At 47.7% G+C, this 13,136-nt stretch overlaps 1 protein-coding gene across 2 annotated transcripts in view; it reads right to left on the minus strand.

Annotated features, from left to right (window-relative positions):
* Fnbp1l (formin binding protein 1 like) overlaps positions 1-1,846 on the minus strand; it is an 82,308-nt gene extending 80,462 nt beyond the window's left edge. Inside the window, exon 1 of one of the 2 annotated variants that reach the window (XM_076574902.1) lies at positions 1,442-1,846. In XM_076574902.1, the coding sequence (XP_076431017.1) occupies positions 1,442-1,465 (24 nt within the window). In that variant the 5' untranslated portion in view covers positions 1,466-1,846. The remainder of the gene's footprint in view (positions 1-1,441) is intronic. The other variant, XM_076574901.1, reaches the window with a different exon arrangement.
* Between the last annotated feature and the right edge of the window lie 11,290 nt (positions 1,847-13,136).

The following is a 13,136-nucleotide window of genomic DNA, read 5'->3' on the forward strand; positions in this document are numbered from 1 at the left end:
GCAGAGGCAGGTAGATCTCTGAGTTCAAGGACAGCCTGGTCTATATAGTGAGTTCCTGGCCAGCCTATAATGAGACCGTCTCAACAAATAAACATACAAACAAACGGGAAAGGACCAATAATGCCTGAAAAATCTAACTAATGTTACACGATTCGTTTACAAGGATGCTCCCCATTATTAGAACAATCAATGCTATCTAAGCAACAGAATGGAGAGGCTCCTGAGGCATTTTGTCTTGGAGTGGTGTGTTAACAGACTGGGCAGACACTTGTGCATGGTGTAAAGAGGACAGATTCCTGGGGCTGGGTTAAGTAGGTGACTAGACGGGCTTTTAAGTGTCTCTTCTAAAACCCCCAATCTACAACACGTGGAAAATGAGAAAACATTCGGTCTTCCAGTTAAAACGCTCTGCTTCGAATCCCAGTTAGTGCACACACTCAAAACTTGTTCCTCCTCCTTCTCCTCCTCTCTCTTCGGAGACTGCCCGAGATTTTCGCAAACAAAGGCACGGGAAATATGCACAGGTGGGATAAAAAGGGGAGTGGCAGGGGCCAGGCGGCGCTCGAGACAGCGCCCCCAAGCCGCCGATCTTCCCGGCCGCACCTGAGAAATCACTGCCCAGCACACCTCCACCCTCCGGCGGCGGCGGCGGCGGCGTCCCGGGCGAATTCTGCGACCTCTTAGCCCCCGGCCGCACCTTGGTCAGGCGCTGATGGGCATTGTCTGGAGCCTCTAGCGCCCGAGAAAGGCACGGAGGAAAGACAAAAAAAAAAAAAAAGAGAGAGCGAGAGAAGTGAGAATAAAGAACCGGAGGGGGGAAAGAAATCAAGCAATCGGCAAGAGGAGCGTCCCCTCCTCGATCTCTCTACCTAATTCCGATCACAAAAGCAGCCCCGCCAGCCCAAAGAGGCTGCAGCCGGAGCTGGCCGGCGCGGAGCGGCGGGCGCCCCGGGTCCGGAGCGCGGAGGCAGCGGGAGAGGGAAATGGGCGTGTGGGTTGGGCCTGGCTGGCCCGAGGCCGGGCTCGGAACAAAGCCGCCCCGGCTCCCCCTACCTGGAGCTGGGGCGTCGCCCAGGCGCGCGGCGCGGGGAGAGCCGAGCGCCGCTCCTTCGGGACAATGGCCCCCCTTCTCTCCCTCCCTCCCCCGCCCGCCCGCCGTCGGGCGCCCGGGTACAAAGGCGCGGAGCGGGGCCGGGCGCCCGTCCGCCCAAGTCGGGCGGCAGGCGGGAGAGAGGACGGCGGCGGCGGCCGTCTAGGGCTGGAGCCGGTCCCCTCGGCGGGAGCACAGGCAGCCGCCCCGTCGCCTCCCCGCCGGGGGGTGCGGGGGTTCTCGCGGCACAAAGAGGAGCGGGACCCCGCGCCGCGCGGCGCCGCCCCCGGGTTCCCGCGGCCGCCGCCGACGGCGCGCGCCGGGCGCCCCGGGCTCCCCTCACTCACTCACCCACAGCTCGGTGCCCCAGCTCATGGCGGAACCGGAGGCGACTTGGCGCCGGCAGGCTGGGTTCCCGCTGCTCCGCTCGCCCCGACTTTTCCCTCCGCGGGCTCGGGCCGCCAAGTCCCTGCCTCGAAAGCTGCCGCCAACCACCGGGTTCCCCAGTGAGTGAGGGAGAGACACGACTGGAGCGAGCCGCCGCCGCCGCCGCCGCCGCGTCCCCGCCTCCCGGCAGCCGGGAGGGAGGGGGGCCGGGGCCGAGGGGAGGCGGGACGGCGGGGAGGGGGCGGGCCGCGGTGCACCCTGGGATCGGGGCGGGCCCGCGCTCGGCGCGCCGCGGGGCTGGCGGGGGTCTTCCCCGAGGCGGCTCGCCCCGGCCGCCCTCGGACCCTCCCTCCGCGGCGGCGTCCGATCCCGTCGCTGTCCCGAGAGCCGCACTCACGACCCCGGCTCCAAGGCGGAGAGGAGAGGAGGGCGCCCGCTTGCCCCTGCCTTGCTCCGGGAGCCCCCCTCCAATGAGGCGACCCCCCTCACGTCAGCGTTCCCTGCCGAGCGCTGACAAAGAAACCTCGTCCAAACGTTTGAGCAGACGGGTGTGTGTGTGTGTGTTTAGTCCAAATAATCTTTCCTGTTAAGGGACTTCGCCTTCCAGGCTTGATGCTGCAGCCTGGGGTTCTTGAGAATCACACACACACACACACACACACACACACACACACACACACACACACACCAATGTGTAGAGGTCAAACGTCCAATGTGAATGCAGCGTGTCAATCTGTCTTAATAAAGCATCTGGATTTTATTGTAAGTTCTTTCGGGAGATCTTATTTTATTTTATTTTTTTCCAAGAGGCAAACGATCCAGTAATCATCTGGGGAAGTTGCCATGGTGAACGACAGACTTGGTGTACAGCGAACCGGGCTGACACCTGCTGGAGGTGAGACATTGAGCTTGCCCGAATTCTAGGTTGATGAGCACCTCCGGGAACCCAGGTCTCCCTCCTGGTGCCAAACAACCTGTTCAGAACCCGAGGTTACCTCTTGCCTCTGCTAGGAGTCTTGGATACAGACCACCACTTGGTTTTTCCTCAGCCGAGTTATCCCAGCCTGCCTCCACTGGCAGTCGGCAAATCTGGCGGGTGCTGCTAGTTACCGAGCACAGTATGCTCAGTGACTCCCTGACATATGCTTTAGTATTAATTGCTCGTCGCTTACACACACACACACACACACACACACGTTTTCAATCTATAACTAGTAGAGTACTCCTCAGTGAGTCATGACAGCTGAATGTTTCAAGGTCCCCCCCAAACAGGCTTCGTGTCAGCATGGAAACTCCTCCCCACAGGACCTGCACAGGTGTTCCAGCTTCTTCCGCCCCAGCCTTCCTGTTTGCCCAGTTCCGCTCCCTCTCGAGGTCCAAGCAAACAACCAGAGCTCTCGAGCCAGCCTGGCCACCACTCACCAAATTCTTTGCTGTCCTTTTCTGAGGTAGGCTGAGCAAAGGAACACTCTCTTCTAATTAGGTTATTTTTAAATGCTTTTGGAAAATCTCTGAAGCCAGGTATGATGACTCACACCTTTAATCTCTGTGCCTCCTGGAGAGGCTGAGGCGGAACTCCTGGAGTTGGAGCCTAGCCTGGGTTAGAGTGTGCTGTGGTGCCGGTGGAGGTGGGGGTGAGAGAGCATTCCAAGCCTTCCCGAAACAATACTTACTTTCCGATATTTTTCTGTATTTCTCTAGTTCAAACACAATTCCTTCAAGGTATGTCTCCCAACAGTGCCAATCCCCTCTGCTTTCACTCTCTCTAGATAGCATGGATTTATGTAGCAATCACAGGTTACACTGATTAGTAGTGGAAAGTATTTACTAAATGACTGTCTCCGTTAGCGCTCTTCCAGTGCTAAGATGTACCGTACCGAAGTTCAGCCATGTAAGATGTAGGGAACCGTAATTCAAACCAAAATTACACCTCTGAGAGGCAGAGGCAGGTGGAGCTCTGATTTCAATCAAGGTCAACCGGGTTTACCTGTGGAGTTCAGGACAGCCAGGGCGGCAGAGATCCTGTCCTAAACAAAACAGAGTGAAACAAGCTATTAGCCATATTAAAACTATACTGGCTACATAATTCCCCAATAAAGCTAATTTAACTCCAAGCTGAGCCGTTTTTCTTTTCCCAAAACTTGTGAACAAGACTCCACAATTTAAGAAAAAACTTTTTTTCTTAAAAATAAAAATATGTTTTGAGCTGGGGATGTGGGTAAAGCACTTGCCCATCATGTGTGAAACCCTAGGGTTCAATCTGTAGTTCTGAAAAAGAAAAAAAAATCCTAGATTTGGTGTGATTCTATATTTTGTTGTCAACTTGACTACACCTGGAATTAACAAAAACCCAAGCAGCTGGGTATACTTGTGTGGGATTTTTTTCTTAATTAACTCATTGGAGGTGGGAAAACCTACCTTTAATTCAAACCTTTTAAGGTAGGAAGATCCACCTTAAATCTGGGCCACGCCTTCTATCACAGTCATTTTTAACCACTACATCCTTGTAGTTCAACATCTTGGTTTGACCTCCAGCACCACAAAAAAGAAAAACAAGTTCTTACAACACGGGAATAAAAATGTCTAGTGTTATATATTGTTTTAAAAATCCGTATTAATCAGAATTCAAAACATACCCTATTTATAGCCCTATCTCTAAAATAGTTGCCATTTAGCTATGCAGAGGTGTTTACACACACACACACACACACACACACACACACACACGCACGCACGCACGCACGCACGCACGCACAGGCAAATGGTACATGACAGAGGTTTTGTGGGGGAGTTTTTTGTTTTGTTTTATGATTATTGTTTTATGGGAGGTGGGTTGTAGCTGTTCCAATGTGCACGAGGAGGTGAGAGGACAGCTGTGTGTGGTCAGTCCTTTCACCCCTACATAGGTGAAAGGTCATGGACCAAAATCTCATCTGCAGACCTGCACAGCAGCCTTGTTGCCTGCTCAACTATCTTGCCAGCCCAGCATAGCCTTTCAAGCTATTTGTGATTTTTTTCACACAGTCATTTTTAAGTAGTTTAAATACATCATTTTCATCTCTAAAATATTAACCCATGGTTGTGAATATCTTTGTAGTATAACAAGGCTATCATCTATTCTGGATGCTCTCCCTATAGCTTACCTGGAACCCGAAACAAAACTCTGCTCTGTCAACTGGACCTTTTTGCTACTTAACCTGTTGGCAGTGAATTGCATCTTGGTTTCTAATTCGTACTGCAGGCTTTTGAAGGTAAGCAGCACTGAGAATCAAGGAAAAAATTACCTGCTTTCTGCACATATTTACTCCAATGAGTAAACTGTGAAGGCTTGCATTAGTACAAAAGCTCTTTCACGATTTTAACCATTTTTACACTGTATCCTTTCTTTTAAAAAGCAACAAAACCAAACCACAGGGACTCATATAGGCCAGGATGACCTCCAACAGCTACACAGCTAATGTAGACAAGGCTGCCTTGAACTCCTGACCCTCCTGCCTCTGCCTCTAGAGGGCTGATATGCCAACACCTTGATACACATTATGGAAAACACTTTGCAATTTCTGTTTGAAATCTAGTCTATAGTAAACCAAGTGATGTATTTTTCCTTTTATCACATATCAATTTAAACACAAGCCCCTTTTATAATTTCTTTTTCTACTGAGGGGGTTTTTAAAGTTTTTACTTTCAATTGATACAAAATAATTATTCCCCTATAATTTCATTATGTCCTAAACATTTATCTCATACCCTTCCCAGGTTCTAGTTTCCCTGAAGGAACTGTGGCTTTTTTTTTTTTATGTCAGGGTGTAAAGCACAGTTGTTCGCTGTCACATTGTGAATATGTAATAATTCACTAGTCCGAACACACCAACCTCCAAACCCTTGGTTGTAGGGAGAAACAAAGCCTCAGCCACCTTACTACCTGGAGTGCAGGAAGCTTCCCCTGGCATGTATGTGTCGGTGTCCCCTCTATGAATGGTTACCAAGCATGCACAATTTCTACTCCCAAAGTATAAACAGTACAAGTAGCAATGAACTTTTTCTAATTAGAAATATTTTAATATTTTTTTTATTAAGGCTGTGTTTTAGAAATAAAAACTATTTTTAAAGTGTGCATGGTGGAAGACACCTGTAAGTTCCCCACTCAGAAAGTAGAAGAAGGAGCATCAGTAGTGCAAGGCCATCCTCGGCTACATAAGAGTTTGAGGGCAGCCTGGGCTACAGGACACCCTGTTTCAACAAATGAACAAAACCAGCTGGGTGGCGGCGGCGGCGGCGGCGGCGGCAGCAGCAGCGGCAGCAGCAGCAGCAGCAGCGGCGCACGCCTTTAATTCCAGCACTCGGGAGGCAGAGACAGGCGGATCTCTGTGAGTTCGAGGCCAGCCTGGTCTACAGAGCGAGATCCAGGAAAGGCGCAAAGCTACACAGAGAAACCCTGTCTTGAAAAAACAAAAACAACAACAACAACAACAACAAAAAAAAAAAACAAAAAACAACAACAACAACAAAAAAGTGAACAAAACCTACAGAGGCAGTGTCTAGAAATGAAATTATTACCTAAGTCAGCAGGCCAGAAGAGCAAGCTAAACTTGACTAGGAAGAATGTCAAAAGCCATTTTCAGCCTCAAAAGAAGCACCGCACAGGGAGAAGAGTACTTCTGCCTCCCCAGACCCATGCCAGCCAAGGAGAGAACGGCAGTAGCTAGTTAATAGTCGTCGTTACTTTCTGTACTGCTGAGAGCTGGAAGAAACCCAAACTTCAAGGGCACCGTTTAAATGAAGGTGGCTCCCTAGAGTAAGAAGAAAACCTGAGGAAAGACAGCAAGGTGCACAGAAGGGCTCTTCTATGCCTTTGGGGAATTCTACTCTCCCTTATTAAATACAGCTAAGCCATCTCCTGTAATAGTTCTAATGGAACTTTGCAAAAAAGAAAAAATGTATCTCCTGTGCATGGTGATGCACCCCTGCAATCCCAGCACTCAGGAGGCAGAGGCAAGAGGATCATCGCAAGTTCAAGGCCAACCTGTTCTACACAGCAAGTTCCAGGCTAGCCAGAGTGATACAGGAAGACCTTGTTTCCAAAGAAGAAAAGAACTATATAAATCAAATGGACTAGGTCTAAAGAGGTGACTTGCTTCTCCACATCTATGGTGAGTTGTCTCTAATTTTTGACGACACTATGACAGACTGTACAGTTTTCAAAACAGTTCAATATGGGGCTGGAGAGATGGCTTGGTGGTTAAGAGCACTAGCTGCTCCTGCAGGTGACCTGGGTTCAGTTCCCAGCACCCACATGGCAGCTTGCAGCACCTATAAGTCTAGTTCCAAGAAAGCAGGTATCTTCTTCTGGCCTCTATGGGCACCAGGCATGTACACACTTACATGCAAGCAAAACATTAATACATATAAAATAAAATAACCTTCAGAAAATTTAAAAAGTTAAGTATTTAGGTAAATTCTCTTCGAAGCAACAGAATAACTATTACAGGTTTCTTTGGATAGCTATCGAAGTTTCTTAAACTAGTTTAAAACTTTTACAAGTTAATGATTTTTTTAAAGATGTATTTCATCTAACATGCATGAAGTTTGCTTGCATGTACGTATGTATGTGGACTGTGTAAAGCACCTGGTGCCTTTGGAGGCCAGAGGAGGGCATTCAGTTCCCTGAAACTGGAGTTACAGGCAGTTGTGAGACTCTTTGTGGGTGCTGGGAACTGAACTTGGGACGTCTACAAGATCAGTAAGCACTGTTAACTTTGAGCCATCTCCTCAGCCCCTCCACTAGTTAATTAAACTACCCCTATGGCTTCTCCTACTTGTTGGTTTGTTTGAAGGTGATCTGTGTTGACAAATTTTAAGATATGAATATCAATTAGCCAAACAACACATAGTTCTCAGTGTTCTTTTTAGGAAATCTAGTCAGAGCTGGATGTAGTTGCATACACCTGCAATCCCAGCATTTGAGAGGTAGAGTGAGGCAGGAGGATCAGGTGTTTGAGGTCATGCTCAACCACATAGCTTAAAGCCAGCCTGGGCTACATGAGAACCTGTCTTGAAACAACACTATTATACTAGGGATTTATTTTCTTTCTTTCTTCTTTTCTTTTTGTTGTGATTCAAGGTCTCATTCTGTAGCCCAGGGTGGCCTGGAACTCACTATGTAAATAAGGATGGCTCTAGACTCTCGGCAGCTCCAAACTCACGTATCAGCCTTCTGAGTGCTGGGATTACAGTCATGACAATGACCCTGTCTTGGAATTTAGTTTCTAATACAGGAACTTGAGGAACATATTCAAACAAGAGCATTCTGGTCCCCAAAACTATGTTCTTCTTACATAGAAAATACAATCGTTCAATCCTCAATAGGCCGCAAAGTCTGAATTCATTCTAGCATCAACTCCAAAGTCCTTAATTCGTGTCATCTGAATCAGATATGAGACTCAAAGTTTTATTTACCTTTTCCCCCCAGTTGCTGGAGATCAAATTCTAGGCCTCAGGCCAGTGGTTCTCAGCCTTCCTAATACTTCCAGATTTTAATACCGTTCTTCGTGTTGTGATGGTCCCCAACCATAAAATGATTTGTTACTACTGTTATGAATCATAATGTAAGTATCTGTGTTTTCCAATAGTCTTAGGTGGCCCCTGTAAAAGGCTTGTTTGACGCCCCCAAAAGGGGTCTTGACCCACAGGTTGAGAACCGCTGCCTTATGTCTCCTAGCCAAGCATCCTGCCTTTGAGCTGTATCCCTGCTATGGGTTGTTGTTGTTGTTGCTTTCTAAGATTTATTTTTATGTTTTTACTTACACATATGGGCAGGGAAGTGTGTGCGCACTGTTCCCAGGAACGGGAGTTACAGGCAGGTGTAAGCCGTTCATCCTGGCTTCTGGGAACAGGACTCAGGTCCTCCAAAGGAGAGTGCATGATCTTAACCACTGAGCTGTTCACTTCTGTTAGGTGAGGACTCATTATATAGCCCAGGCTGGTCTCGAACGCACAAACTTTCTGCTCAGTCGTCTAAACTCGGGGGTAACAGGTGTGACCTAGCCTAACTGTGTGTTTTAGTGAGTCACCAAGTTCAGGCTGTGTGATTTTTTTTTTTTTTGAAGCAGATTCTCCTCTGACTGTGAGCCTATGAAATCAAAACATGATAGGTGGTTCTAAAATAAACTGGTGGGCTGAGTACAAGACAGACACCCGCCTTCCAACACGGAGGAGTAGGCAGGAAAAAGAATGACCTATTCTAGAGCCCAACGTGGAAGACAGCATTAAGTCTCTTACATTTTTAATTGTATTATTAATGTGTGTGCCTGTGTTTGATGTGTGTGGGTACACACGCTATAGCGTGCATGTACAAGTCATAAGACAACTCTGTGGGGCTGGCCTCTCCTTCTGTCTTCACTCGGGTTCCAGGGATCCAACTCAGGTTTTCAGGCTTGTGCAGCCAGCGCCTTTATCCACTGAGCCGTCTCACTGGCCCTTCAGTAAGTCTCAAAGCTGGGGAAAAAATTTCCTTTTGATTCCGTGCTCCACTTTCTGAGCACACAGGCAGGGCTGCTGCTAAGGACTTTGCCCCTATGGCCTTGCTCAGGCCTGCCTGTTCAATGAGTCTCATGGGTTAGTTTCCCCACCTATAGGGTTCCCAGGCTGGCGTTTCACACTGGTGGCCTGTTGCCAGCATTCTTTCCCTGGGGAAATGTAAACAAACGCCTACTCCTCCTTATAAAACCCCCATGACAAGACAAACCAATGTACGATTCCACCCAAGTCCAACTTGTGAACCCTTGAGTTTACTGGGCTTACGTACAGAGCCTGGTGAGGAGTTACCTCTTACAGAATGGGCGACCCCGAAGCAGCCACACTACGTGATGGCTTCCCCATAGCTGCACAGAGAGAGGACCTCCCCTCCACGTCTCCTTCCCTGACCCCCAGTGCCAGTCCACAGTCTGCATGCTCTGACACTCCCAATCACCAGGCTGTGTGTAATTAGGGCAGAATGACATATTACAAATATCTGATAGCATGGAAGGGAGCTCTTAGAATCTCAGGTAAGGGTCCAGTGACCCTCCTTACCCCTTCCTCTCTTGCAAGGGAAATCAACAGTCATGCCCTATCTCAGGGGTCTCCCGTGATTGATCACAGTTGTTCTGATGACAACAGTGGCTGGGATGCTCAGGATAGAGTTCTGCAACGTGATGAATTGTTCCCTACTCGACTAGACATGGCTACTCTGAGGGTTTTCAGCAGGTGGTCTACCGCTGTGACAAATCTCTGCCTGGGACCCTAGGTTGTCCGTGATAGCCTTTGAAATCTATGTGGGTGCCATTCACAGCGTCACAGCTCTTGCAAGATGCAGAGTTGGTACCCCATGGACACTGGCAAAGCTCACTCTGTGTCCCTTAGAACGGAAGCAAAGGCCTCCACCAGGGCCTTCGTGAGCCATGGCTGGGGAAGCCAAAGAGATCTGCACTGGAATGCATGGAAGAGAGTCCTAAGAGGGCCCTAGCTCAGCCCAACTTCACACACCATTCTTCCCCACTGATACTCTGGACCTGTAATAGGCAGAGCAGGCCTAACGACCTCTGAAATGCTTTGGGTCAGTCTCTCATTGCCTCGAATAGAGCCTGGCTTTTTTTCTACTCATAGTAATCTCTAGTGAATGGTCACTTGGCCACATACTTTGTGTTCGAGACTAAACAACAGTTTTTAGATTTTTAAACCATACCACATGGTGGTATGGTTTGAATGACTCATTACAATTCGTTTTGAAATTTAATCCCCATTGTATTAAAATGATGAAAACTTTATTCAATTGTTGTATTTGAAGGTGGCATCTTTGGAGGTAATTGGGTTCAATGAGATTACAAGTACAGAAACACACACACACACACTGTTCCCATGAATGCATTAGTGACTTTATAAGAAGAGAGGGTGGGTGAGATGACTTCAGACACTTGCTACCGAGTCTGAAGACCTGTGTTCGAGCCCCAGAACTCACACAGTAGAAACAGAAGAAAACAGCTTGGACCTCCACTTGAATGCCCCAGCACCCACTTGGAGATGACACACATAGGTACCGGGTTTTTTCTTTTGGGACCATCAACCAGCTCACAAATCATGACACGGAGACTTCTTATTAGTTATGAATGCTCGGCCTAGCTTAGGCTCGTTTCTGGCTAGCTCTTTTAACTTAAATTAGCCTGTTTCTTCTTATCTACCTTTTGCCTCGGGGCTTTTCACTTTTCTTTCCTTCTGTATCTTCTACTTTCACTGCTCCTCGTGGCTGGCTGGTAGTTGTCTGGCTTCGGGACCTGGGCGAGTCCCCCTCTTTCTCCTCTTTCTCCTTTTCTTTCTTCTCTCTTCTCTTATTCTTGTTTAGCCTAGATTCCTCCTCCTATTTATTCTTTCTGCCCACCAGCCCCACCCATCCTTTCTCTGCCTGTCTATTGGCCATTCAGCTCTTTATTACACCAATCAGGTGCCTTAGGCAGGCCAGGTGAAACAGATGCAACACATCTTTACACAATTAAACAAATGCAGCATGAACAAAGGTAACATATCTTTGCCTGGCTAAAATATCATTTCACAACACACATAGATAAATGTAACTTTAAAAAGAAAAAGAAGAGAATCCAAGTAAACAAACTTGCTCTGTCTTGCCATGTGATGTCCTGAATGGCCTTGGGACTCTGAAGAGGGTCAACACCAGCAGGAAGGACCTCAATAGATGTGGCTTCTCCATCATGAACTTCCCAGCTTCCAGAGGAGGAAACCAAATAAGCTTCATGATTTAATCTGTGGTATTCAGTCACAGCAACAGAAAACGGAGTAAGACATGTGACCAAGGTAAGAGCATTCCAAATCTTTCTGCTCTGCCTTCCTTTTTATGATAAATGCCTTCCTTTGAGTGGAGCATTGAATCCCACCTTGCTTGCCGACCCACCATTTAACTATAATCCTAGTGCCCCCTCCCTTTCTGAGATGGAATCTTACCACCTCAGAATGGCCTTCAGCTCAAGAGCCTCCTGCCTCTTCCTCACCCCCCTCCTCTCAAGTGCTGGAATTACCCATATGTACCGCCATACCTGGCTATATAAATGCCATCTTTAAATTGCTTCTTTTTTCTCATTTTACTGTGGGTGGTAAATGTAGCCACGCAGTCTCTTCAGTATTTTGTTGCTTAGCGATTTCTTCTGTTGGATGTCCTGGCTTTCTATTTTCCTAGCGTCCTGGAAATAAATGTAATTCTATCATGGTCTTTATAACTGTGTAACAAGAATGGTCTTAAACTCGAGCGTTCGTTTTTTAATTATTTTCTGATTTTTATGTGGATGGGTGTTTTGCCTGCATGCATGTCTACCACTATCACCGTATGTGCAGTTCTCCAGAGGCAGAAAAGGAGGTCAGATCCCTGAAACCGGAGTTACCGAGGGTTGTGAGCTACAGCCATATGGCTCCCCTGAAGGAGCAGCCAGTGCTCTTAACCAGTGAGCCATCTCTCCAGCCCCCAAGCTCCAGTTTTCAATTCCTTCTCCTCAATTCAGTCCAAAGCCTCCAGTAGAGAGGCTGTTGCTGTTCGTATTTCCGTGACCATTTAAATGGCCTCTATCAGTCCCAGGCTTTCCCTAGAGTTGTCTTCCTTAACTTTCCATTCACGACTGTCTGGACTTTCTAACTTACACCTCCAATCTGCCCAGCTTCCATGAATTGCTCAATTCATGCTACTTCTTCATTTTCAAGTACTTGGTATATGAAAATCCACAGTTGTTGTTTTGTTTTCTTTGAGACGGTGTTTCTCTGTGTAGTTTTGGTGCCTGTCCTGGATCTTGCTTTGTAGACCAGGCTGGCCTTGAACTCACAGAGATCCGCCTGGCTTTGCATCTCGAGTGCTGGAATTAAAGGCGTGCGCCACCACTGCCCTGCTTCTTTTGTTGTTGTTGTTGTTGTTTTGTTTTGTTTTGTTTTGTTTTAAACCAATTGTCTATCTTGGGTCTTTGTGATGCTATAACAGAAGAGCCAGGGCTGGTAAATTATAAGGAACAGACTCATGCCCCCCACATCCCCACCCCCCACCCCCCACCAACACACACGGTTCTGGAGGCCAGGCAAAGGACATCTTGCTACACTATCCCACGGAATGATGGTAAAAGGCAGAAGAGAGTAGAAGGAGGCCAAACTCACTTAAATAACAACCCGCCCCCTCTTGTCAACAGCCCCATTCCTGTGCTAGTGATATTAATTCACCTGTAAGGGAGAGTCCTAATGAGCAATCACCTCCACTTATTGAATTGAGGGTGCTGTTTCCAACATCAAACCTTATGGGATACATTTGGACTAGCAGCGACTGGGAGGCTACACTTTTTTTCAGCTCTTAAGTAACAGAACCTTTCCATATATTATGACAGTCCACGCTTCTTTTTAAATTTTTCAGCAACGCGTGCATGTAGAGACAGAAGGTGAGGCAGGATCTCAAGTTGCCTAGGCTGGCCTTGAACTCCTGATCTTCCTGCCCAGGTGCTGTGATCACTGGCAATGGACCACCATGCCCAGCTCAATCCTTGCTTCTTACTAGTGTTCTAACATTTGTAATTAATTGTCATTTGACATTCGTATCACGTTATTAATTTCTTTAAAATCATAAATCAAGGAGCTAGAGAGATGA

Source organism: Peromyscus maniculatus, chromosome 6, assembly GCF_049852395.1.
Source record: "Peromyscus maniculatus bairdii isolate BWxNUB_F1_BW_parent chromosome 6, HU_Pman_BW_mat_3.1, whole genome shotgun sequence".
NCBI classification, from domain to species: Eukaryota; Metazoa; Chordata; class Mammalia; order Rodentia; family Cricetidae; genus Peromyscus; species Peromyscus maniculatus.